Source organism: Gopherus evgoodei, chromosome 2, assembly GCF_007399415.2.
Source record: "Gopherus evgoodei ecotype Sinaloan lineage chromosome 2, rGopEvg1_v1.p, whole genome shotgun sequence".
Taxonomy (NCBI): Eukaryota; Metazoa; Chordata; order Testudines; family Testudinidae; genus Gopherus; species Gopherus evgoodei.
The window spans coordinates 280,301,089-280,327,384 of record NC_044323.1 but is presented as its reverse complement, the minus strand read 5'-3'; the positions used below and the strand labels follow the sequence as shown (position 1 = coordinate 280,327,384).

General features: G+C 44.3%; 1 protein-coding gene across 1 annotated transcript in view; it reads left to right on the top strand.

Moving 5' to 3' along the window:
• Positions 1-6,433: 6,433 nt before the first annotated feature.
• The window catches only part of ADCY8 (adenylate cyclase 8), a 187,119-nt gene continuing 167,256 nt past the window's right edge, over positions 6,434-26,296 (top strand). Inside the window, exon 1 of the mRNA XM_030553838.1 lies at positions 6,434-10,215. Coding sequence (XP_030409698.1) covers positions 9,316-10,215 — 900 coding nt within the window. The 5' untranslated portion in view covers positions 6,434-9,315. The remainder of the gene's footprint in view (positions 10,216-26,296) is intronic.

Here is a 26,296-nt window from a genome sequence, read left to right as displayed (position 1 = left end):
CAGTGGCCAATGCCAAGTACCTCAGAGAGAGTGGACCTAACAGGCAATGATCAAGTGATCTCTCTCCTGCCATCCATCTCCATCCTCTGACAAACAGAGGCTAGGGACACCATTCCTTACTCATCCTGGCTAATAGCCATTAATGGACTTAACTATCAAAGAATTTATCCAGTTCTCTTTTAAACGCTGTTATAGTCCCAGCCTTCACAACCTCCTCAGGTAAGGAGTTCCACAAGTTGACTGTGCGCTGCGTGAAGAAGAACTGCCTTTTATTTGTTTTAAACCTGCTGCCTATTAATTTCATTTGGTGACCCCTAGTTCTTGTATTATGGGAATAAGTAAATAACTTTTCCTTATCCACTTTCTCCCCATCACTCATGATTTTATATACCTCTATCCTATTCCCCCCCCACCCCGAAAAGGTTCAGAGAAAGGCAACTAAAATGATTAGGGGGGTTGGAAGTGGTCCCGTATGAGCAGAGATTAAAGAGGCTAGGACTTTTCAGCCTGGAAAAGAGGAGACTAAGGGGGGATATGATAGAGGTATATAAAATCATGAGTGATATGGAGAAAGTAGATAAGGAAAAGGAACAATTAAATTGTTGCATCCACAATAGCTGTAGAGTAAGGGTGGTGATTGGTTGCTATGTCTGATATCCCAACGATCTAGGACTCTTGGCATGCCATAGATATATGCCTGGCTGTTGCATGAGGGTAATTTGTAAAGTCAAAATTGCTCAGAACTTAAAAATGGGGTGGTAACAGAGCACATATGCCAGTGATGATTGAACCTGGCAATATTCTGAACAAAAAGCACTCTCAACCCTGCTTGTAACTGTTTCCATTAGTTCACATTGACTCAACAGACATTCTAGGCTTCAGACTGGCACACAGACTAACAATCCTCCCTAGAACCTCATTATATAGATAATAATCATAGTCAGCAATAGAGGCTGTGAATTGCACAGAAATATTAACGGCAGTCATTAAAACAGTGAGACATGAACTCATGGTCTTATGACTCTTAGGCTAAAGGGTATTTGGAAACAGCCTGTCATATATGTGTGTGTTAGAGAGAGAGAGAAATTTTTACCTGTGATGCAGGCAGTCATGAAAGGACAGTCAAATGCATGAATGTCGTATGATATACCTGACTCATGCAAGATAGTGTAGTTTTCTGCAGTGCCTACTATCCTGGATCAAGCCAGCCTCTAACTATTAGAGACCAGGATGAGGCCTCTGTGTGGGGCAGATTGTCCCACATCCACCTACTGTAGATTCTCACACTTCCCTCCGAAGCATCTGGTACTGACTATCAGAGACAGGATATTGGACAAAATGAACTTGGATCTGAAACAATATGGCTATTCCTATGTTCTTAATTGGACTCTGGTGAGACTCATTGTATACATCAGCAGGAAAAATCTCTAATCCTATGGGCTTGTCTACATTATCTGCTGGATCGACGAGCAGTGATTGATCCAGCAGGGGTCAATTTATCACTTCTAGTCTAATGGCGATAAATTGACTGCTGAGCGCTCTCCCATCGACTCCAGTACTCCACCAGGGCGAGAGGTGCAGGTGGAGTCGACAGGAGAGGCACCACAGTAAGTAGATCTAAGTATGTCGACTTCAGCTACTTCAGTTATTCACGTGGCTGAAGCTGCGTAACTTAGATCGATTTTCCCTCCCACCCCCGCCCAGTGTAGACCAGGCCTATGACAATAAAACCTCTCTGAGGTATACAGATGAAAAGGGCTATGTAAAAGCTAGATATTTATTATTATTAATCAGACCAGAAACAGTTAAAGAAGATACTACCTTCTAAAAGAGAACAGAAACCCCCCATGTGTTCCTTTAGATATTTTTAGTTTCTTTTGAATCCCCTAAAAGATTTTAGTCTCTTTTTCTAGTATTGATTTCAAATGCAGCTTCTCTCAACAGGGCATCACTCCTTCAGGATCTCAGACCAAATTTAAACTGCAGTCCTTGTGAAGAGGCTGACTGCCTAATGTTGTAGGTTACAAAGACTTAATTTGTGTCTCACTGAGTGATGAAGTTAAAAGATCAAATCTTTTATTCGTTCTTTTTTTGGGGATTTCATTTGCAATTAACTAGGAAGTCAGAGGTCTTTTGAGTACAAAGCTTTCTTCTGCAAAGGATTTCTATGAAATATCAAGTCCAGGCCAGTAGTTCTCAAAGGGTGAAATTCACTCATAAGTTCAACGGCCGCAAAAGGCCATCAACATAGTGAAATCATAGTCTTTCTGTCATGTGAGGACTGGGCAGGGCTGTGGGTGTGACAGTTGTATGTAGCCCACTTTAGAAGTGCGATTTAAGCTCTGGGTGGGGGCATGGAGAGTGTGTAGCAACTAGAGCTGTGCAGAGGACAGAAATTCCATATTGCAAAGCATTTTGAGATTTCAAAATTTGGCTTTTTTTCCTAATTGGAACAAAACCTGAAAATTTTGAAATTCTGTCCTATGGAAAATTAAATAAATGAATAAATGAATGAATGAATCCTTTCAGATCTGTTGATACATTTTGCTTTGACGATATCATTTACCATATTTACTCGTTCATAAGTCCAATTATTTTAGTAAAAGAGGGAAGCACCAGAGAAGAGGGTCAGCTTATGAATGGGTATAGAGAGGGAGAGGTGGGACACAGTCCCTCCCCCAAACAGAGGGAGCAAGGAGAGGCAGCACAGCCAGCAGAGACAGAAGGGAAGAGGTGGGGCCAGAGTCTCTTCGCTTCTGGCTGTGCTGCTCTCCCCTGTCCCCACAGCCTCCGAAGCAGCTGCAGATCTGTGCCTAGCAGGCTGCAGCCATGCCCCTTGGCCCCGCCCCCCAGAGCAGGCTGTGGCCATGCCGCCCAGCCCACTGGAACATGCTGTGGCCCTGCCACCCGGCCCAGCCCGCTGGAATATGCTGCGGCCATGCCACCCGGTCTGGCTCGCTGGAGCAGGCTGCGGCCACGCTGCCCAGCCTGCCGGAGCAGCTCCATCCAGGCCAGAGACATCCTCCCCTGGCCCTCCCCAGCTAAGGCGGGAAGGGATGGGATGGGAAGAGTGTGGGGGTCCTGGGCTAGGGGTGGGGTCATGTGAGGGTGGTCACAGAGGTTACTCCCCTGACTCCCAGCTTCTCCCTCACAATAAAATTTCCCCACCAGTTGCTGTCCCGACTTGTCAGGGTAAGCAGCTGGCGCGCTGGGACACTTTGTTTACTTAGGTTTACCTCCATGCCTGCGGACGCTCCAGGTAAACAAACCATCTCGGCCCACTAGCAGCTTATCCTGATGGCCCGTGAGCCAAAGTTTGCTGTCCCCTGAATTATAGGGTTGGCTTATGAACGGGTTATAAAAATTTTCCATGAATTATCATTTTAAAATGTAAAATCAAAATGTTTAGTTCCACAAATGTTCAAAACAGGACATTGGCGTTGTCAGAACTTTTTGGGGGAGTGGTGGGGAGGGATTCTCCTAAATGAAACTTAAATTAATCAACATAATTTCCAGAAGTGTTTTGACTCACACAACTGCACTTCCCAATGGAAAATGGTTCCATCAAAGATTTTCCAACCAGCTCTAGTGGACACGAAGATCACAGTTATACAGCTTCAGGGGCCAGAAACCCACAAATAGAAGGCATGCAAGGATCACAGCTGTTATTCCAGATCAGCAGCTGGAACAGCAGCCAAGGAGGGGCTGCAGAGCAGCTGTTCCCTGCCCCACCCACAGGTTAAAGGGTGAATTTCCCCTTCATAGTTCCCCACCCAAAGTCCATATATTCAGCCTTTGTTCTGGTCTTTGTGTCTATGTGTGTGTGGAGAGAGACAATTTCAACAAGAGATTAAGGAAAAGGTTACTGTATTGGATACATAAACTACAATAGAAAATAAAATGGAAACTTAAAAATGATGTAAAGCAGCTAAAATAGAGGATGGTTCTGCCCTAAAGATTTTTTACCCAACATATGGTCTACATGGTACATGCAATAATTTGGCTCTATCATTTGCACATTTTAAAAAATCCATTGATATTTTTATTGCACTAAGAAAAATCTGTTAACTCCAGTGGATGCTGATTGTTTCCATCTTCTGTTAAACCATGTGTCCTTGTTCTCTTTATCCGATCTCACAATCCACATACTCTTTCTTTTCTGTCACCATGGTTCTCATCAATTAGTTAGACTGTTTTTACCAACTGGTTTACAGTTTTTAATCTAGTTCCTCATGTTTTCATACAGGAAATATACTGTAATGCTAACAGTCCTAGGTTGTCAGCAGGTAGGATTGAACCAGGGACCTCTTGCATAAGCCTCTACTGCATGGGTTAAAAGTCAACTGGCTGTTAACTAAGTCTCTCTCTCCTGCCCTCTCTCTCCCAAGGAGGTGTGTGGGTTACAATACCATGCTATACAACTGAGAAAAAGGATAAACAGATTGTAATAAGGTAATATCAAGCAATATCAAAAATTACGGTTTATTTCCTTTAATGTATTGGAGGAAAAGAAAGAAGAGTGTTGTTGACAAGGTGGGTATTGAGGACACAAAAAGTTAGTCTGCTCTGAGGATTTTATGTTATTTATTCATTTTCTCTTTTTTAATAATTATTTCAAATCTCTATTAAGGTTTAAGTAAGGCAATTTACAGCAGCACATATTTGACAATATCTAAAGGTCGCCCTTCCTGAAGAATCCCCAAGTGCTTTTACAAATCATGTAGCCTGTCTTGCAATCCTTACATAAGCAATTCCATAGAAGTCAATGAGATTACTCACATGAGTAAAGACCATTAGAACATAGCCTGCTTCACAACAGCAGAGAATGGGAATTTTGGCCAACTTCATTGGGTCAAACCTCTACTATGACCAAAATTATGGGATCTATAATGCTGACAAGGGTATGAATTTTATTGCCTTCTTTAAACAAACAGGCCACAAGAATTAAAAAAAGCAGGGGTTACTACTCAAGGGCCCAATCCAAAACCCAATGAAATCAATGGAAAGACGCCCAATGAATAAATTCAGCTTTGGACTGCCACAGGATTCTTTGCTGCTTTTACAATGCAAACTAACACAGCTACCCTTCTGATACTTCAGCTTTGGGTAGACTCAGAACAATTATGCTCCACAGAGGTGCTTGCAATTCTTATCAGCTTCATTAAAAAGTACAGGTGCTCAGCACCTGTGAAGTAGAGGCCTATAAATATTTGCAGGTACAATAAGCTCTCGATAATGCCATTAACTATGCTATCTCATACCACTAGAATTGGAAAATACACTGAGACAATCTAAATGAGAGAGGTTTCACCCCTGACAAACGAATGATCAAGGTTTTGTTCTAAAATATGCTTTCCTTATTCATGTAAATAATGCTGCTGACTTTAATGCATGAGTTGGCTCTTTACCACTGCCCGCAGCTGGAATACCAATTGTTATGCTTATTGCTGAAAACAGATGTGAGGCCTTTGTAGCAGCCTTAGCACAACTAACAGGCTGGCAGAGGAGGGGGAAGCAAGTGACTATGGGGAGTAAACATGACCTTGTGCCGTCCAGACTTGAGCTTTTTGCCGAAGCATATGGTTTTGCCAGATGGGAGGTCTGGCAATCGTTATCTATTGCCATGTGAAATACAGCTGGTTAACTGATGGAAAACTACAGGCTGCAAAACTCCACACTTGACTTAGCTTCTGCTCAGTAGTTATTTTTTCTGAACAAGCTCTGCAATACTAACAAACTGGATATAAAAAGAGGAAGAAATCTGAGCATGGTGGACACCAACCTTTGGACACCTCTCAAGTCCCCCTGCAGACAGAAGGCTGGCCACTGGACGTATACAATCATCCACTCGAGACTTCCTCAAAACCATAGATGACTCTTGCCTCTCCACAGCAGAGTAATATAGCACCCCAAATTACCAGATTCAGATGTACCCAGGGTCTTGAGCACAGGTGACAAGTGTGGGGGAATGCAGGATCAAGTGCCCTTCCCCTCCCTCCAATTTCTGCTTAGCCTGTCAGGGGGAAAGGGAGAGGGGCTTTGTTCTTCTCCTGCTGTGCCAGTGCCTGCCCCCTGGCTTTTCTCAGCCTCTGTCCCTGGTAGCTGGGCCCAGGAGGGAGCGGAAGGGCAGGACCAGCCACTTCTCATGCCAGCAACTCAGGGTTGCTGCCCTGTGCAGGGTGACAGCTGCTACAGAGAACCTGGCTGGGGTGGTGGTGGTGGGTCACCCCCCACCCATGCCCGGCTGTTGCAGACAGGGGATAAGTGAGCTAGAGTCTCCTCTCCCCCAGCATGTTTCAGCCCCTGTCCCTGGCAGCTGGGCCCAGGTGTGGGGCGGCCCACCGCTGCTGCTGCCTCCCCAGCCAGGGTCTCTCAGGCAGCTGCTGTGCTGTACAGAGTCAGTGACTGGAGTGGCCAGCTTCAGCTGCGTGAGAAGCAGCTCTGTCCTGCTCCCCACCCAGGTCTGGCTGCCAGGGAGAGTGGTTGAACATCCAGGGGGAGGCACAGCGAAAGGACAGAGCTCCCACCCCGCAGTAACATGGGGCACGGAGAACATGGCGGTCCTGTCTTGGCACAGGGCGGGGGGTAGCGGGTCACAGGACAGAGGACACACATGGGCAGGTCACGTGTCCTCCCTTTTAGATTATGCTGGAGAGTAAATACAGTAGAAACTTTCAGTGAAAGCACTTTTGTTTGTCTGTTTGCATCGACTATCTATCAGCAAGACAGTCGTGTCCCCCATTGATTTATTTCCTACTACTGCCTCTCAAAGAGTAAAGTTACCAGGACCTTTGGGTTCAGCAAAACCCCAGGTAAGAACAGGATCTGATCCACAAAATGCAACCAACATTATAATATATTAATATATTAAGATTACAATTAGAGAATTAATACATTAATAAAATAACATTAGAGAATTTACAGCTTCTTATATTACCTTCATATTATGCAGTTTTTGAACTGAAAAATGAGCGTTTGGTTAAATCATATTATGATGTTTGTCCCTGTTTCCTTTGTTAAAATGTGATTTTTATACTGAGTTGAGTAGACTAGACATGAGATCCCTTTTCTACTACGATTTGGGATATTATTATTATCAATCATAATAATTATGAGTCCATAGTTAAGATACCGCTTCTTATATTGAGTAGCAGTTTCATCCTCAGAGAGTCTCAATGGCTTTATTGGGATGATTCTTGGAGTGAAGTACTGCTCAATATGAGTACAGATATTATTTCTATTATTATTTATTATTATGTATTAATCCTTGATGACCCATTTGTTACAGTCCCACTGCATATCAGCGTATTTTTCTATCCTATCTTCCTAAGAGTGTAATGATCTTCCATTCCAGTTCACCAAGCCCACTGCTCATCCAAGCTCCTTGTGAGGATTTTGGGAGTGTGTGGATACTCTGGATGGCTGTTGTAATACAAATAATAACTAGCCATTGACATCCTTCCTAAAACCTATTTATTCTATATGATGTCCAGCAGAAGTGAGTTTAATAATGAGGAGGGGAAGCAGAAGTCACTAAGTCCTACCCACCTCTGGCTCTCCCAGTGCATGCTGATTTCTGTGTGCCTGTTCTTTACACTGCAGGCTCTTTTGGGGGGGTGGGGGGATGGGGCTGGCTCTCTTGATCTCTTCCCCCCATTCTCAGCACTTAACAAACACTTCAGTTCCGTTCCTTCAGTGCCAAAGAGAGTCAGTGGCTGGCTTCCACAGCGCCTCTAAACTGAGCCGAGCCGAACCAATCCAGGGCAGGTCCTGACTTGCAGCCTCTGCACTGGGGATGGTCCTGCTTTTGCTGGACAGAAGGGGGGTGCAATACACTAGAGCCTGACGTCACTGGGCATCAGCTGACCGTGCAGGGCTCTGCCTGCCTCTTCCAGGAGCAGCTGGAGCAGCAGCGGCAGCCTGGCCACCGCAGCAGGGTCTTTACTCCGCTAATCCTGTCTATCCTTGGCGCTAATGCTCTCTGCGCTGCTGCTGCTAATGCCGGCCCGCGAGAATCACTCCACTCCCTGCTCACCCTGCCGCCTGCCCGGGGGAGCCGCGCGCGCTGCAGGGCTCGTGCCAACCCCTGCCTGCAAGGACGGGATCTGGAGTCAGCCCAGGGGCACCGAGAGCTCATGAGTTTCAGCCTCGTCCAAGCGGCCGCCAGCACTTCTCAGAGCGAGAAAACCCCCGCCCGGCTCTCTCCCGGCCGGGTCCCACACCTGGACCGCGGCTGCCCCAGTCACCGCTGAGGGCAGCTGGCACTGCAGGCGCCCGTTCACGCTTCTCTCTCCGGCCCCGTGGGAAGTGGCGGGGCCAGGGGATGCTCGGAGGCTCGCCTGCAAGTCCCGCGGAAACAACCCGCGCTCCGAGGTGCTCCTCGCGGGGCCCTGAGAGTTTGCTTTGCTTTGTTCAATGTCCCGCCATGGCGCCCGGTCCTAGTCTCGCAACTGGGGCGGGCGCCCCGTAACTCAGAGCTGCCCTCCCAGCCGGACATGTGCTGCTGCAAGTCACCGCTCGCAGGAGAGAAAGAACAAAGTCCCGCTGGGCCGGAGTTGCGTTTTGCAGCCCGCGCGGGAGGATGCTGCTGCTTCTGCCGCCCAGCCAGGGATGCGGCCCCGCTCAATGCCCTGCCCGTCCCGTGCCCCGGAGCTGCCTGCACCCCACTTCTAGGTTTCATGAATGACCTCGGCAAAGACCTTGCTGGGCTGTTTTGTTCTCCTCTCGCTCTTGCCCGGATGGTTTCTGCGGACCGGCGCCTTCGGGATGACAGCGGGTCAATGAGTCCCTCGTGCCCCGAGTCCCGGGGAGAGTAACAGCAACACCCCGGGGGGGCTGCGCTGCCCGCTCGGACCGCCGGGGCTGCAGACTCCGTGGGTGCATGTTGCCCCGCTCCGTGCTCCAGCAGCTGGTCCCTGGATGGGACCAAGGCTACTCCGTCCCCGGGACGTTGCCTCGCTGAGCCTGGGGGCGGGACGGGGGGGGGGCACTTTGCCGGTCCATGGGCCTCTCCTCCTCCTCCTCCTCCCTGCGCTGCGCGGTGCCAAGCCAGACATCACAGCGGCGTGGCTGCACCTGCTAAAAACCAACCGGCGGCAGAGCCAACCAGCCCGCTTCCCTCCCCCGCCCAATAAACCAGCCCGGACTCGCGGCATGCAGCAGGGCACCAAGCCGGCTCTGCCAGAGGCGGCCGGCGCGCCAGGCATGGGGCGACCCGGCCCTGCCACCCTCCGCTAACCGCCCGCCTCTCGATGTGACACTCGCCCACCCGGGCACCCCCTCCTGCTCCTCCCCCGCCTCTGCCCCCCAGCCGCCATGGAGCTCTCCGAGGTGCGGTGCCTGAGCGACAGCGAGGAGCTGTACACCATCAACAGGACCCCCCCCTGCAGCGGCCGCGCCAGACCCCAGCGCCTGCTGTGGCAGACCGCGGTGCGCCACATCACCGAGCAGCGCTTCATCCAGGAGCAGAGCAGCAGCAGCGGGGGGAGCAGCAGCGGGGGCAAAGCCCTGGGCTCGCAGGACTCCTGCTGCCCCAACCACCACCCCCACCCGCACCCCGCGCGGCGCCCGTCCGAGCGCCACAACAACGGGGGCACCAAAGTCTTCCCGGAGCGCACCAGCAGCAGCGGGGACCTGGGCTTCCTGCACCTCGACTGCGCCCCCAGCAACTCCGACTTCTTCCTCAGCTGGGGCTACACCTACCGCGGGGTCATCTTCCCCACACTGCGCAACTCCTTCAAGTCCCGGGACCTGGAGCGCCTCTACCAGCGCTACTTCCTGGGCCAGCGGCGCAAGTCCCAGGTGGTCATGAACATCCTGGACGTGCTGACCAAGCTGACTCTGCTGCTGCTCCACCTGACCCTGGCCTCGGCCCCCATGGACCCCATCAAGGGCATCCTGCTGGGCTTCTTCACTGGCATCGAGGTGGTGATCTGTGCCTTAGTGGTGGTCAGGAAGGACACGACCTCCTACACCTACCTGCAGTACAGCGGGGTGGTGACTTGGGTGGCCATGGCCACGCAGATCCTGGCTGCTGGCCTGGGCTTTGGGCTTCTGGGCGACGGGATCGGCTACGTGCTCTTCACCCTCTTTGCCACCTACAGCATGCTTCCACTGCCCCTCACCTGGGCCATCCTGGCTGGGCTGGTGACCTCCTTCCTGCAGCTCATCATGCAGCTGGTCATCCCTAGGCTGGCAGTGATTTCCCTCAACCAGGTACCCTCTTCATAACGTGGCAGCCAGCCTGCACTTCTGCCCCAGGATGTGTGGGGGGTGGAGGTATAATAGCCCCTTCTTTCTTTAGTCATTGAAATGTGCATCACAAGGAGGAGAAGGACAAAGATAAGAGACATTGGTTGAAGTGGGAAAGCCCCCTGGGAGAGGGAGCATGGTTTGGGTTAAGCGTCTGAATTGGGGCAAGGGGGATGTAAAAGTGGGTTTGCTGAATTCCACCCCTCCCTCCACATATCTCACTGGTGCCCCTTGAAACACTTTTTTGGGAGAGAGAGGGGGAAGTTGGGGCACCCTGTCACTTCTCCCCTTCTCGCTTCAAGCGCTGAGCCAGTAGTTAAAGCACAGGGACTGGGAGGCAGCCATGCTGACGCCTCTTCCCAACTGTGCTCTCATCTATGTCAAATCACTTCTCTTGTTTGTGCCTTTTGGTTTCCTCACTCTCAAAATTACACCCTACCTCCCAGGGTGTTGGGTGTGTGGAGCACTTTGAGATGCTGGCATGGAAAGTGTAGATAAGTGTGAAATGTTATTAATTACTTTCTTTTCTATAAGAACATAAGAATAGCCATATTGGGTCAGACCAATGGTCCATCTAGCCCAGTATCTTGTCCTCTGACAGTGGCCAGGGTCAGGTGTTTCAGAGGGAATGAACAGAACAGGGCAGTTATCGAGTGATCCATTCTATGTTGTCCAGTCCCAGCTTTTGGCAGTCAGAGGCTAGAGATTCACAGAGACTCTTGGCTAACAGCCATTGATGGACCTATCCTCCATGAACTTATCTAATTCTTTTTTGTATCCTGTTATAGTTTTGGCCTTCACAACATCCCCTGGCAATGAGTTCCACAGGTTGACTGTGTGTTGCGTGTTGACTGTGGGTTGCGTGAAGAAAGACTTCCTTTTCTTGATTTAAACCTTCCACCTATTAATTCATTGAGTGACCCCTGATTCTTGTGCTATGTGAAGGAGTAGATAACACTTCCTTATTTACTTTCTCTCCATCATTCATGATTTTATAGAGCTCTATCATACCCCCCCCTTAGCAGCTGCTTTTCCAAGCTGTAAAGTTAACCTCTCCTCATGTGCAAAGAAACATCCAAGGGTCAGACCTGAAGCCCATTGAAATAATGGAAAGACTCCCACTGAATTCAAAGGGCTTTGGATCCAGTTCTTAGGCAGCCATCCAAACTGTCAAACCACCCAACATTGGTTTGCTGGTAGAGGTGGGTCTTCTTGGGTCAAACAGAAGTGTATTGGGCTGGGCACTTTGAAGGACTCACTTGGGACAGGGAGTTTATTACCTGGTGGAGGTTGTATGTGCTGTTTTCTGGTTGACAGACTCCTTGTGGGACAAGCTCGGGCAAGAACGGGGGCTCAGTTCTGAAAATGTTAACTGCATAGGGGCAGGAAGGAAGGATAGAGAGAGTAAATTAAGGACTAATATTACTTAGCACTCCCATAGCCCCTTTTGTCCTGCAATTTCAAAATCACTTTACAAACACTAATGTACTAAAAATTGTGACATTCCTGTGAAACTGGGAAATCTGACATTTTGCTAAGCTTTTTTCTCCCACTCGCTGGGCAGCAATGCAGAACTCAGTCATTCAGATGCTCTTTTTCCCCCTTCTAGAATGTCGTGGTTCTGTGCTCCCAGTATTTCAGATCAGATTATCATGTAAACGTGACTGATTAAAGTGGAGAGGAGAGGTAAGGCAGGAGTTAATCTCAGCCAGAAGAAAGCACAAAAATAGTGTCATTTTTCTTATTTGGAGAAAGTATCTAGCCTCATTTGTGTCTTCTGCTGTTGTTGCCACATGACTGTAAGAGACATGCAAGTAGAAGGTGTGCACATTCTTACACTAGGAGTTTTCACTAGATGGCTCTCCTGGCAATCAGATGCCTCAAACCAGTCTCCTGGTAGCCAGTTGATTCTGCTTATGTCCTTTAGTACTACAGCTGTTCCATTTTATTTATTTACCTTGACTTGCTGGTCACTGTGTGCACCTTTAGGAACCTTGCCTTATTTCTGATTGCACTCATTTACTGTAACCACTGGTCTGAGTGGCTGCCTTTGCTTCTTAATGTTTTTATGATTTAGATACAGGAGTGTCTTACTTGGCATTAGCTATTAGAATATGAACTGAATTGCAAAGTCTTTGCTGCATAGAATTAAATATATTACAAAAAGGAATACTTATAACAATCAAAATAATTGTCTATGGCAGGTTTTAAAAAATTCCACCCCGATCCAGTTTCACTTACAGAAATATACTTCCATGATCTTTTTTTGTTACGAGTAATACTGTATAATCTGCTTCATGCATTTCAGTGCAGCTAACTAATCTTTTTTTGGGGAAGGAGGGTCATTCATAACATAGACATGAGAAAGAGACCAATTATCCCTTCTATTTGAGAGCATAATACCTAGTCAGTTATATGAATGAAATGCTATTGAACCATGCAAAATGATAAACTACTTGCTATATGATTGTCTTTATGAACTAAAAATATAGAACCAGGTAATATTCTCCACACACTATTCCATACATGGGTCTTGTTTTACACGTTAACAGACCCAGTTATTTAAACTATCAAATTATAAATTGCTTCAGAACTTTTTTCTTCACTAGAATATTTGATTTAACCTGATCCTCCACCTCCCTGCCAGTGGAAAGGATATTAACATTTATTTGACATTTCACTTTTTTCTTCTTTTTTCTTCTCTTTTTCTGTCCATCCTCTTTGTCCCCCCACTAAGCAGTCTCCTGATTTAAGGGAATATAGAGATATACAAGAATATTATAGCTCTCCCTACCTCCCCACCCCCATCAAAAAAATGTTTCCGAGAATACCTAGTTCAGACTATTTTATTTTCTGATTTTGTATTAAAGTGGAGGAGGAATAGAATAGTAAGTAAAGCCAGCAGCTGGCAGGCGTGTGACCTCTGTTGACACTGGGCGCTCTCCTCTGGCTCTTGGTGCTGAACACCCTTTGCCTTTTTATTTTTGGATGTAGAACATTTTCATTTGGCTCCCTCTTGTGGTTTCTTGTTACTTCCAATAACAGCTTCTCTCATCTCCCAGCTTAATTTGATATTCCATAGGCTTTCACTCTGCCAGTCCAAATGGTGGGCATGATCCTGCCAGGTGCTTAGAAACTCCTACCAGGCACTGAATGCCCTCAGCTCCTGTGAAGTAAATGAGAGTTAGATGTGCTCAGAACCCCCGCAGAATCGGACCTATTGTCTACATGACAAGGCATAGTTTAGAATAAGTTTGCTGGTACTGCACTAAGATGCAATCAGGTACTGCACTAAGACAATGAATTGTAATTCAAATCACATTATCTACCTTGTACACTGTATTGATTTCTTTCATGTAAAGTGAAGGAACAGGAAACCATTAAACAATATTCATTGCGTAAGGGCAGCACATTATAAAGTTGTAGTGATGTGATGGCTGCCCTATCATGTAGTTTAGAATAACTCGTATTGTTATTCTTAGCATGTCCACAATGTACGAGGCTCTGTAAACTCACATGGGAAGATACAACCCAAAGGGTCCCTTTGCACTGTTATAGCCATTTCCCTCTGAGGCTTCCAAAGCATTTTAAAATTATTCATGACTTAAAGCCCCATAACACTGTCAATATTATTTTACAGATAGGTGCAGATAGTTTAAATGACTTGCCCAAGGTCAGACATTAAGTCTGTAGGAGAATTCAGTTATCCTGATCTTCCAGATAAAACTGTCTCTTTTATCATATGGTTTATTTTACTCAGGTTGTAAACATCAGATTCTCTGACCCATGACTATCTAATAATATTACATGCAGTGTTGTTGCAGCTGTGTTGGTCCCAGGACATTAGTGAGACAAGGACAGTGAGACAATACAAGATAAAATAAAAATTAAAGATAGTACCTCGCCCATGTTGTTTCTCTAATAATGTTATGGAAGCTGTAATAATTTAGCCATCTGGATAGACAGGAAGGTATGTCGCTACCTAAATTAGACCATCTACATTAATTAAAATATGCTGGGAATGATGGAAAAGACAGAGGGTGAAATTCTGAGTTTTTCTGGAAATAGGAGTTTTTCCATTGACTTCAATGGGGATTTCATGCAGGGAAAATATTGCATACGGTACTGAATACAATAGCATGGTCTATATTAGCATAGCTAGTTAATTAGCTTATACAGTAATATCCATGTGGACAATGGGTCTGATTCTTTTCTTACTCATACTGGTGTAAATCAGGAGTAACTCCATCAAAATAATGAAGTTATAGTGGTGTAAGAGGGAAGTCAAGTAGCATGTGTTCTGTTTTCTCTTTATCCTAATTAATTACATTTGTTATTGAGAAGCATATACTCAGATGCAGCTGAAAGTCTTCAGTAATATTGAACATTAGACGCACAGAGCTTGCCTTTTGGGGCAGCTATGTTTTCTGTTATTGAAGGCACACATTTTAATGCACATAAATATTGTCCACAGTTCACCATTTTCTCCAGTGGTCATTTTCAAGAGGTTATGTGAATTTCCCTCCATGGCTGTTCCAAAATATTATTTAATCTATGATTTACTGATAGCACTTTCAGGGAGAAAGGGGAAGAGGGGAGGAAAAGAGAGAGAAGTGAAATGAGAAATGAGATAAAGAAAAAAAAATTAGCTCTACTCAGGCCCAGTTCTGCAAAGTGCCCAGCACCTATTGGAAGATTCTGAGAATTCTCATCTCCCATTGACTTCTAGTTGGGCGTGCTGAGAACTGTACAGGCAATGTTCAATACGTGCCAAGGTGAAAGCCCACAAAGAGGGTCTGATCCCGTAGTCCTGGTGAAGGTAAAACTTCTGTTGACTTCCCTAGGAATTTTCCCTGAGTAAGTATTGCAAGATAGGGCTCAAAATCCTTACCCCACTAAACACAGAACTCTCATTTTTATATGCTTTTTATTTTATTCGGTCAGCTACTGTGATGTGGTGAAGTTTGCTGGAGACATTCCTATAAATGAATTCCCAGAGAGTGTCTGTTTGTATGATATTTACGATTGTGTTTTCCTCTATTGGATTATAAAATATAAAGAGTAAATTATCTGCGTCAGGAATATAGAGAAGAATAAACAATTCACTGGATTTTATATTAATATACAATACAGGCAGATGATGCCATAGATATGAATTCTGACAGGCTGCAAGATAATCATGTAAGCCATGTACATAAACTGGATTTTTATGCTCCACTCCTGCAACCATTGCTCACATAAGTCAATGAGCCTACCCATGTGAGAAATAGCTACTCAAACTGATGGCTTGGAGGATCAAGTCTAAATTACGTACATTAAACAGGGCTTTTAAAAAGAGTTAAGGAACACTACCGAGATTAGTTAGACTTGAAATTTGATCCTTGTCTTAATAAATCTCTTTGCAGAGGCTATGCAGTTCTTTATGTTTATATGGTTGGCTTTTTTCCAGACATGTTTCAGAGTTATTATAAAAAAAGATGACAAATGGCAACCTTACAATAATAAACTAGCATACATGTGTAACGGGGCTAAAAGATTTTGTAAACACATTCCACCTTCATTATTTCCAATAATTTATTGTTGATATCAGTGTGGGAATTTTGCCACATACCTTGGCAGTATCCTTTGAAATATTTTAGTCTAAAATTGCTTTAAAGACCAATATGAATTTGAAAGTCAGAAAACGATTAAACTGTTTCACTCGTTAGCCCTAAAGCCTCCTTCATAGCACAATTTACTGTCAAGTTTTACTGCCATTTTTTACCTGGGGTGAATTATAAACTGACTGCATTTTTTTAGATTGGATTATGAACTTGTTTCTTTTTATATCCCGATGGGTATCAGTGGGTCAAAGCATAATTAGATTAGAACTGGATATACTTTCCTCTGGAGCAGCTGCAATACTGTGCTACATAGGACAAATGCATTAGTCATATTTACCATTTGATGATTGATTGCATTTTGAGAGTTCATCAGAAATGGAGTAATCCAGGCAGAACATGGATGAAGCCTGTTTTTATCACTGAGCTTTATCACTGAGTTTCAGATAACAGCAGACGAATGCACTTGCCCTCAGGGGAGGTTAGTATGATCATTTTGATAGAATATTGTCAAAATCACTCTGATGGCAATTTTTTCCCCCATGATCAAAACATGGGGATGTGCTGGTTTGGCCAAAATAGCAACTTCCAACAAAAACCACTTGCCTGCTAGCATAGTGCACCAAGGTAGTTACTGATCATGAATGGATTGGGTTGGCATGGTCCTTTTTCAGATATGCAAGAGATTAAAGGAGGGTAACATCCCCATATCACTCCTGTATTCTTGCCTGCCCAGCCTCTGAATCTGGCCATGGCCTGGAAGGAGGAATGGCTGCAGCTATTCAACTGATACTTCCCTCTGTAAGCAAGTGGGCGGAGAGGAAGCCCAGGGGTGGGAGGAGTTTGGGCTCTTCCCCCTTCGCTACAAGAGTAGTTGGCCAGGCACATATTGGGGTAAGCTGTTGTATGGAATTGGGTTTCCAGAGCAGGGGAGCATGATTCTCTGAGTTCTTTGGTCTGCTCCTGGTGCAGTATAGCTTCCTACTCAGGGCAGACTGTGATATTACAATCTAGCCCAGTGCCAGGGGCACATATGCAAAATATGTCAGTTATTTGTACAATGTATACTTGAACATTTACAGATCGATTCCAGTCTCAGTTACACTGATGTAAGCCAGGAGTAAATGTGATCAGTCTGGCGTGTAGGGCCTGAACCAGAGAGATGCTAACACTCCCAATACCCATTGATTTGCTGGCATTCAGCATAGCTTGGAGCCATGCCCAAAGGAGTCTTGCTAGGTGCTAAATGAACAGAAGGCACTCAGCAGTTTGCATAGGGGCCTGATTAAAGCCCATTGAGGTTAATGGAAAGTCTCACATTGACTTCAGTGAGCTTTGGATCAGAGTCTAGGGTTGATTTTGATTTAGGAAAACCAGCACGATTACTCAGCATTTCTACAAAATGTTACAAGTACATTCCAGGTTAAAGCACTGATTTATGTTTGGAAATCTGCTCATTCTGCCATGTTTTGGTTTGCTCTGATTTCAGTCATTTGGAATAAATTATGTCAATCTTATTTTTATAAACACCTGAATCTATATCTGATGATGCTGATGCGCTGCTGCCTAAACTGTAAGAGAGCAAATGAAGAAGCCAATACCATGTTGCACAATGCTAACTATAGAAACATACTGTCACCTGCTGTCACAATAACTTTTCATCATGCAAGTTTTGTTTATAAGCAATTACTTTAAGAAGTCCTTGAATTTCATTGGCATTTCATTTGCCAGCTTCTCCTACTGCAGGGTTTCACACAGTTAGCCTAGCAGGAAAGACTCATACTTTAAGGCCAGAAGGACCATCGTAATCTTTGCAGGTCACAGACCCTTGTTCACCCAGCCCATAACCACTATCTGAGTTACTGCAGTCCTTTTGCTCTTGACAGATCTATGCTGGCTATTTCTTATAACACTATTATTCGCTAGGTGCTTACAGACTGATTGTTTTTAATAATTGAGAGTGGGGCTGCTGAGTAGTTTAATTAACCACTACTGCAATGAGGCATTCTGAGAAACCTCTGAAGCATTTAAGTGCAGCAACAGCCATTTTATCAGCTACTGCAAAAAACTGCTTTCCTTGCACGTAATCCAGAGGGTTTAGGGCTTTATTTGTTTGTCTTCTCATCCTGGTGCTCTTAGTATTAATTTAATTCATATTTTCTACCTGTTTTGAATTATGAATCTGAATGCAAAGTGAACATGAGTTTCACGATTTGATCATTGTATCTACTGCAATTTTTTATTTTTTACCTGATTTTTTCCCATTGTTTTACAACTTCATATGCCAAAGTATGTTCTTTTCCTTAGACACCCTACGTTGTTTCTAAATGCATAGTCCTCTTGGAGTTAGAGGGTACAATCAATGGGAGCCTCTAACGGGGCCAGGATTTCACCAAGAATATTTTTGATTTTTGTAAACAAGGACGGAGAGAGAGAGAACTGCAGTATTTACACAAAAACAACGAGGAGTCCTTGTGGCACCATAGAGAGTATTTATGCAGCTATCCTAGTTCATATTGTTGGAAGAGATTTGCATCACTGACACGTTATTATTCCTCCTTTTCTCCAATCTCTGCTGATTTACTTTGGTGGTCAGTTCTTCAGGGCAGGCACTATCTGTTTGTTCTGTGTTTGTTCTGTGTTGAACCATGACTGGGGCCTGGAGGCATAACCACACACAAATAATTAATAATAATTTGGTAAGTCTTTCTATGAATAAGAGACATAGTGTGGAAAAATATTTATAAAATACTATCTACCTTAAATGTGCAACAAAGAGATTAATTAAAGAAAAAACTATTTGTTTTCCCATCTCTGTTACTCAAACAAATGAAGAAGATCTATATCGTATGTGATTGCCTTTGTCTTATGTGTAGGGCCCTACCAAATTTATGGCCAGAAAAATGCATCACGGACCATGAAATCTAGTCTCGCCTCATGAAATCTGGTCTTTTGTGTGTTTTTACCTTATACTATACAGATTTCACAGGTGAGACCAGCGTTTCTCAAAGTGGGGATCTTGACCCAAAAGGGAGTTGCAGGGGGTGGCAAGGTTATTTTAGGGCAGTCACAGAATTGCCACCTTTACTTCCGTGCTGCCTTCAGAGCTGGGCGGTCGGAGAGAGGCAACTTTTGGCCAGGCACCCAGCTCTGAAGGTGGCACCCGACCACCAGCAGCACAGAAGTAAGCATGGCAGTACCATACCATGCCACACTTACTTCTGCGCTGCTACCTTCAGAGCTGGGCAGTTGGAGAGTGGTGGCTGCTGACTGAGGGCCCAGCTCTGCAGGAAGCAGCGCAGAAGTAAGGGTGGCAATACCATACCAGGCCATTCTTACTTCTGCTCTGCTGCTGGCGGCGGTAGTGCTGCCTTCAGAGCTGGGCTCCCGGCCAGCAGCCACTGCCTTCCAGCTGCCCAGCTCTGAAGTCAGCACCGCCACCAGCAGCCGTGCAGGAGAAAGGGTAGCAGTACCACAACCCCCCTACGATAACCTTGCAACCCGCCCACAACTCCTTTTTGGATCAGGACCCCTACAATTACAACACTGTGAAATTTCAGATTTAAATAGCTGAAATCATGAAATTTATGATTTTTAAAATCCTATGACTGTGAAATTGACCAAAATGAACCGTGAATTTGGTAGGGCCCTACTTATGTGAAAGTATATCTAATGGGTATCAGTGTTAATAATTTGTATCTATAATGTATGTACACATCCTTAGAGACTTCTAATCATTATAGAGATCGTTCCAATACATATCAAATCTAATTTATTATGATAGACATTTGTGGTCTTATATGGGAGGTATTGATATCTCATGTACGCTCCAACCAGGGACTGGGAATCAAGATTTCTGGGTTCCACTCCTGAATTTGCCACTGCCATGCTGTGTGTGTGACCTTGGCAAGTCTCTTTACCTCTCTGTATCTCCATTTACAAACATACATATAAATGCATCTTTCAGGGTGCTGTAAGGGTAAATAATGTTTTTGCAAAGTGCTTTGAGAACTTCATGCCAAAGGTATTATGTAAGTGCCAACTCTTATTATTACCTTGTTGACTACACAAAGTTATTCTCATTCACTGCACTTCATTGTTACCTTTCATTCAAACATATCAACCTTCCACAACAAAGAGCAGGAAGGACTACTCTCTGTTTACTGTCAGCAGTCATTAAGATAAGAATGTAGTGAGGGTGATTTCAGAAAAAATGTTTAAATACGACCTTGTTTTTTATAAAGCAGATCGGATTATATAGTCATGGATTTTATCCCTTAAGGACCTGGTACTCTTTTACACCACAGCCACTTTACACCCCCATGGCACTGCAAGAGGCCATAGAATGGGAGCAAACTACTTATATGTCCACTTCAAGGCCTCTTTACATAGCCAGATCTCATTAATGTAAATGAGGATTCTGCCTTTGGAGTGCAAAGTTTACATTTCCTAGGATGAATCGTCTGAAATTCTATTCATAATGTTTTTAATTTCTTCTTTATTTCTCCATTTATTGATTAACTCTATAAAAAAGCCCCTCCCCTTCAGAAAATAAGATCTTAAATAAAATAAAAATCAATCGTTCCTATCAAAGATGGCATGGCACTTTCAAGCACACAATTCGGAGATTCGTGAGAAACTGTTTGTGTCTGTTTAAAGCACCATTGCTTATGTCAGTTACTTGTCTTCCCTTTCCAACTCCACTGTGTAGCTAAAGCAAGGTGGCATAGTTAAAATTAAAATTAACTGTTCCCAGAGCAATGGTAACTGGGCTGCATTGCCCATATGTAGTATTTTCTGTTTGTCTTTTTCTTGTTAAGGACTCAAGCCTTCTACCATTGAAAGTCAGTGGCAAAACTCCCATTGTCTTCAAAGGGTTCAGGATTGGAACTATAGTTTTATTTTAAATGAAATCTTGAAATTTGAAGAAAAGAGCTAAACACAACAAAAAATATGGAGTGATGCAACTTTGAAGAAGTTGTGATATTTTTCATGTTATTGCCAATGTAAATTCAGCTTTTGGGCTGATAATGTGGGTAGGGATTTACTGTATTTGTTAAAATAAAATGGTTACAATCTGCTTCCTATAAAGCATCCCCCATAGCCAGCTGAGAATGGCAGCCCTGGTGCTTGCTAAGCTGGAAAAGAGCATGTGCAATGTTATCACTCCCTGTGTGATGACACAAAGCGAATGAGGCTTCAGTCTTCTTCTAAAAAATCTAAATATGCCCAGTAAGCATGCTCAGAATTGATTTTCTTCGATAGCTTACAACTTTCTTTTCTGCCAGAAGTATACTTGTCCCTCCGTTGTTAAGGAATATTTATATGTACATTTTCAAACTTCAGCTATATTTTTTGGCTAGTGCCCTATAAAAAAATACCTCAAGTAGCAGCCTAACATTACTCCCAAATTGTATATTTAATGATGGCTGTGATGGCAACCTAAGACATTTTAAAGTGGAGTTCTCCTCTGGAAAGTAACTTCATAGGCGTAGCATTGGGGGTTCCCGTTTATTGTCTGTTAGTGTTTTCCACCTCATGGTCCAGATCAATGGGATGGCTCATGTATTTAAAATTATGCACTTTCACTGGATTGGTGTCTTTCCGAACGGCAAAGTAACTGCCAACCCTACAAATTCAGTGTGAGGTCTGGAAGTGAAGCCGGGTCCTTTCCTTCACAACCATCTGCATAACCTTGTTGCCTTCAGTGGATTTGCACGTGTAAATAAATGGCACTTATTAAATAATCCTGTTGGTGAAGCACAAGAAGGAATAGAACCCTTTTACTGTTTACTGTCTGAGTTTTTTAAGAGGAGTAAAAAGCAATAAAAACATTTTGTCACTAAGCTCAGACTATTTGACCCTGAAAATACAAAACAAATAGATCTGCTGAATAAGAAAGTGTTAGGTTTACATAGACAAGGTGTGTGAGGTAATATCTTTTATTGGTTTACCTTCTGTTGGTGAGAGAGATAAGCCTTCGCTCTAGAACCTTGCTCTGGGCTCTGGCAGCCTAGGCTTATGGGCAGGCAGAGAGGCTCCGCACGCTGCCCCCACCCCCAGCGCCGGCTTTGCAGCTCCCATTGGCTGGGAACCACGACCAATGGGACCCTGCAAGGCAGGGTGCAGAGTCTCTCTGGCCGCCCATGTGCCTAGGGGCCGCAAAGACCTGGAGGGTGCTTTCTGGGAGCTGTGGTAAGCGCTGCCGGGACCCTAACCCTGAACTCCAACTTCCTGCCCAGCCCAGAGTCCCTTCCTGCATCCCAAACCCCTCGTCCCCACCCCAGAGCTCACACCCCTTGCCAGAGACCTTGACCCGCCACACACATACCCCAACCCCCTGCCACAGCCCAAAGCCTTCTCCCACACCCTTCATTTCTGGCCCCCACCCCCAGCCCAGAGCCCATACCCCCCACCCTGCACTCCAACTCCCTGCCGCAGCCCGGTGAAAGTAAGTGAAGGTGGGGAAGAGCGAGCAACGGAGGGAGGGGAGATGGAGCGAGTGGAGGACAGGGCTTTGGAGAAGGGGTGAGGTGGATGCGGGGCCTCGGGAAGGGGCGGGGCAAGAGTGTTTGGTTTTGTGCGATTAGAAAGTTGGCAACCCTACATAAATCAAGTGTCTTTATTAAGTGTCTTTATTAAGACTGTGATTTTTAGGGCCAAGCAACATTGTGGATTTAAGCTCCCAGGGTCATCCTTTGAAGGTGGTGTGCATGTTTCCATTGAAGATGAGGACTGAGAGGTCAGATATGGAGTGATCATTTTGTTGAAAATGGTGCTTTTGGCTTTTGTCATTTTTCTACGTGAGAGCATAGTGATTGTCTGGTTTCACTCACATACTTGTTATTGGGGTGCACTGGATGAGCTACACTACATGTTGTAATAGGCATGTGTAGGACCCATGGATCTTGAAAGGTGGGTTGGGGCATAGGCATGTATTGATTACCATAGCAATGGTGATATGTCTGCAGGCTTTGCATCTAGGCACTTTTTAAAAAAGACATGCTCTTTAAGGCCTTAAAATACAATTACATTTGGAAAAAGGACTCAGAAAAATGACATTGTGGTGTTTATTCTTTCTCTGTTACTTGCTTTCCGATCAGATTAATTATCTTTACACATCAAAATGATACCAGCTGTTTTCCTAAAGTTTGTGTGTACCTAGGGAGAACTGATAGATGCAATATAAAGATTGAGACTAAATACATTAATTAATAAACACACTGTTTTTCTAATTACCATTGCTACAAACTCAAGCTGGAATCTGGAAATGAAGCTGTATTTTTTATGCCACCGGTAATAAAGATCCTGCAATTAGAAACTTCATGGTACGTTGTGCAGTAAATTGAGCTGAATTCTATCATCAGCTTCCTTTACAGAAGTCAGCAACGTGCCTTCTCTAAGGGAGGCACTGGCTATCTCCATTAGCGGTGGATTCCGTTGCAATGGACCCTGCTAATCTTCACCACCTATGCAGCATATGTAGAACATAGAGCCAGAATTCTGTTTCATCTATTTCTATTAAGATGCCACAGGACTCTTTGCTGCTTTTGCAGATCCAGACTAACACGGCTACCTCTCTGATACTTGAGAATTCTATTTGTGGCACAAAGTGTTCTCAACTCTCATACCTCAAGGAAGGCACAGTGTTTGTGCCTCCAGAATTTGCTTGCTGGAGATATCCAGTTTAGTTCAAATCTGCTCGATTTACTCCACAAAGTAACATGAAGTTTGAAGATAGCCTGGATCAACCTTTAATGAGAAATTATCCCACAGTATTGTGGGTGATGCAAAAAGAGGGTAGGATCCAGCTGGTTCTTCCATAACACTAATGATAGATTGCTAAAAGTAGTGAAACATGTTCTGTTCAGTAAAGTCAGCACGTACTGTAGAATGCAAAGAAACTGCAGGGATCAAGTATGCCAAATAAGCAGAGGCCATTTTTACACAGTCACATTTTTTTTTGTTTTATCACAAACTCACTTTAATTCTTTCTTGCGCTGAGTTAATAAAAATCCACCCAGTTCCAATGCCACGCAAAGCTGCAAAATTCTCCCACTCCTAATTTCATAGCCCTATTCTAACTTTAATAATCTCATTAATGTACATTGCTTTGTATATGACCACAGATCACGTTCTTTATTGCAGATGTCATTCAGTAGACTAGCAGAACATGTATACACAAGTTTGAGTAAAGAACAATAAGGCAGAATTTTTACAGTTTCTAATTAAAGCTTTGATTCATCAAGATACTTTAAATACATGCATAACTTTAAGTATATGAGTTGTCTTGTTGAAGCCAGTGGGACTTGAGCTGGCAAAGTATTTTTGGCAAATAGTAAATTCACTGAAATATTAATTTTTCAGGACATCAAAACCGTTTGCAAATTCCGGGTTGATTTCAGCAACTAGTTTCAGCTTCAAAAAACTGATTTTTTGATAAAGCCAAAAACCGTTTGTTTCAGCTACTTTGAAATGTTTCCTTTTGACTTTTTGTTTCAAAATGGTGGTTTGTTTTGGTATTTAACCCAAAACAAAATGAAAAAACAAAAACTTTTGTTTTCAGTCAAATAGATAATTTTGTTTGACCCAAACCAAATTCTTTTTAATTGTTGGGTGTTCTTTTTATTTTTTTATTTTTTGTTTTGGGCAAGAAAAGCAACAAATAATAATCAATTTTGGTGTGAACTGAGCCTCCCCCCACCCCACCCCCAATTTTCCAGTTCAGTCCCCCCAACCAAAACATCAGTTATTGCTCAACTCTAGATTGACCTACTCATGTTCTTAAAAATATGCAGAAGCCTATGGGACTTTTATAAAAATAACAGAAATCTTAAAATGTAGATAAAAATAGCCTTGAATAAGATTCATAGCTGCTCTACCTCTTGTCTTGCAGCTGGGGATTACCCAAGTCCCGGCCAAGATCTCCTGCAGCTAAACTTGCCCATTTGTCAGGGAATCTAGAGCATGTTGGGGAGGGGAACTTATGAGCAGTTATGGAGACCCTACACCACTGGCAGATTCTTCTGTTTCGGAGAAATTCTCTTGGGGCTGGAGCCACTGGGTCTAAGGCTGCTTTATGTCACTGGAGCTGCGGAAGCATCCTTGTGGGCCGAGCATCTGGCCTACTTTACACAGGTATAAGTGACTACAGGAGATGCCAAGACGTTGAGAACTGGCTTTTCCTTGTAGCTCAATGAATATAAAATGCTCCTCATCTTGTCTAAATAAACTGAGACTCTTAGCAGGAGCACAGAATTGTAATTCAGGCAGTATATTGGCTAATGTTCTCTTCAGGAACAATAAACTGAGACCTTGCTGGGATATGCTTTTATAATTTTGTCATCACGTGAAGGGCAGTTCACTCATTCAGCAACGTGCCTTAATTTCCAGAGCACAAATATACATAAGCACAGTTCAGAACAATGATGTAAAATTCTTCTACTTTAATAAAGGATTTTCAAGGCAGCTATCTACCAGCTCCTGCAATCCTGGAATCTGGCCGTAATGATGAATACTCTGGGAGTTCAGGCCTTTTGGGAAAATATTCAGACTTATTCTGAGGACATTGTTATAGAACCAGGGAACCTCTGGAACTAAAAGCAAGAATCTCTACAGCCTGAGTTGAAGGGCAAGCTTCACCCCCAATGAACTGTAATAAAGACATGTCTACACTGCATTGTAAATCCAGGTCTGTGGGATCCAGGCTTGTGAACTCCGTGTTTCCAAGCCTATACTTGAGCAGCCACACTGCATTGTAAACCTGGGTTTACAGTTTCTGGGCCCAGGTTTCACAGCTGTGCTAGTGCGTCCACACTGCGCTACTCAGACCTTCTAACTCAGGTCTTCAACTTGAACTGCATCAACACTGCAAAATGATGGGTCTTGGCCCTGAGTCACAGCAGGAGTTGGTCTCAGGCCCATCCCACGAGGTGGTTCTAGGACCCACTTCCTGCATGAATGCTGATCAGAATCAGACAGTTTTGTGTGTGGATGATAGTGGGGTTTGGGCTCAAGCCAGAGTCTGAGCCCAAGTTTACAATGCAGTGTAGGCATACCCTAACAGAATCACATCCTCTGTGGATCTAGCATCAAGAGGCACACATAACACATTGACCAATGGGCTAAAATTGTTCTTTATGTTATTCTTTTACTAGAAATATTTCAGAAGTGCCAACCACCCTCCCTCTGATAATCAAGCCAACCTTCAAGGTGTCTCAGATAGAGTGACCAGATGTCCTATTTTATAGGGACAGTCTCAATTTTTGGGGTAGGGGTGTTGTGTTCTTATATAGGCACCTATTTACCTCCTACCCCGTCCTGAATTTTTACACTTGCTATCTGGTCACCCTAGTCTCAGGTCAGGAAGCCAAAACTTCCAGTATGCAAAATCACCAGTCACTTTGGAAAATGTTGGCTGTAATATTCACAGTTGTCTAAGTTAA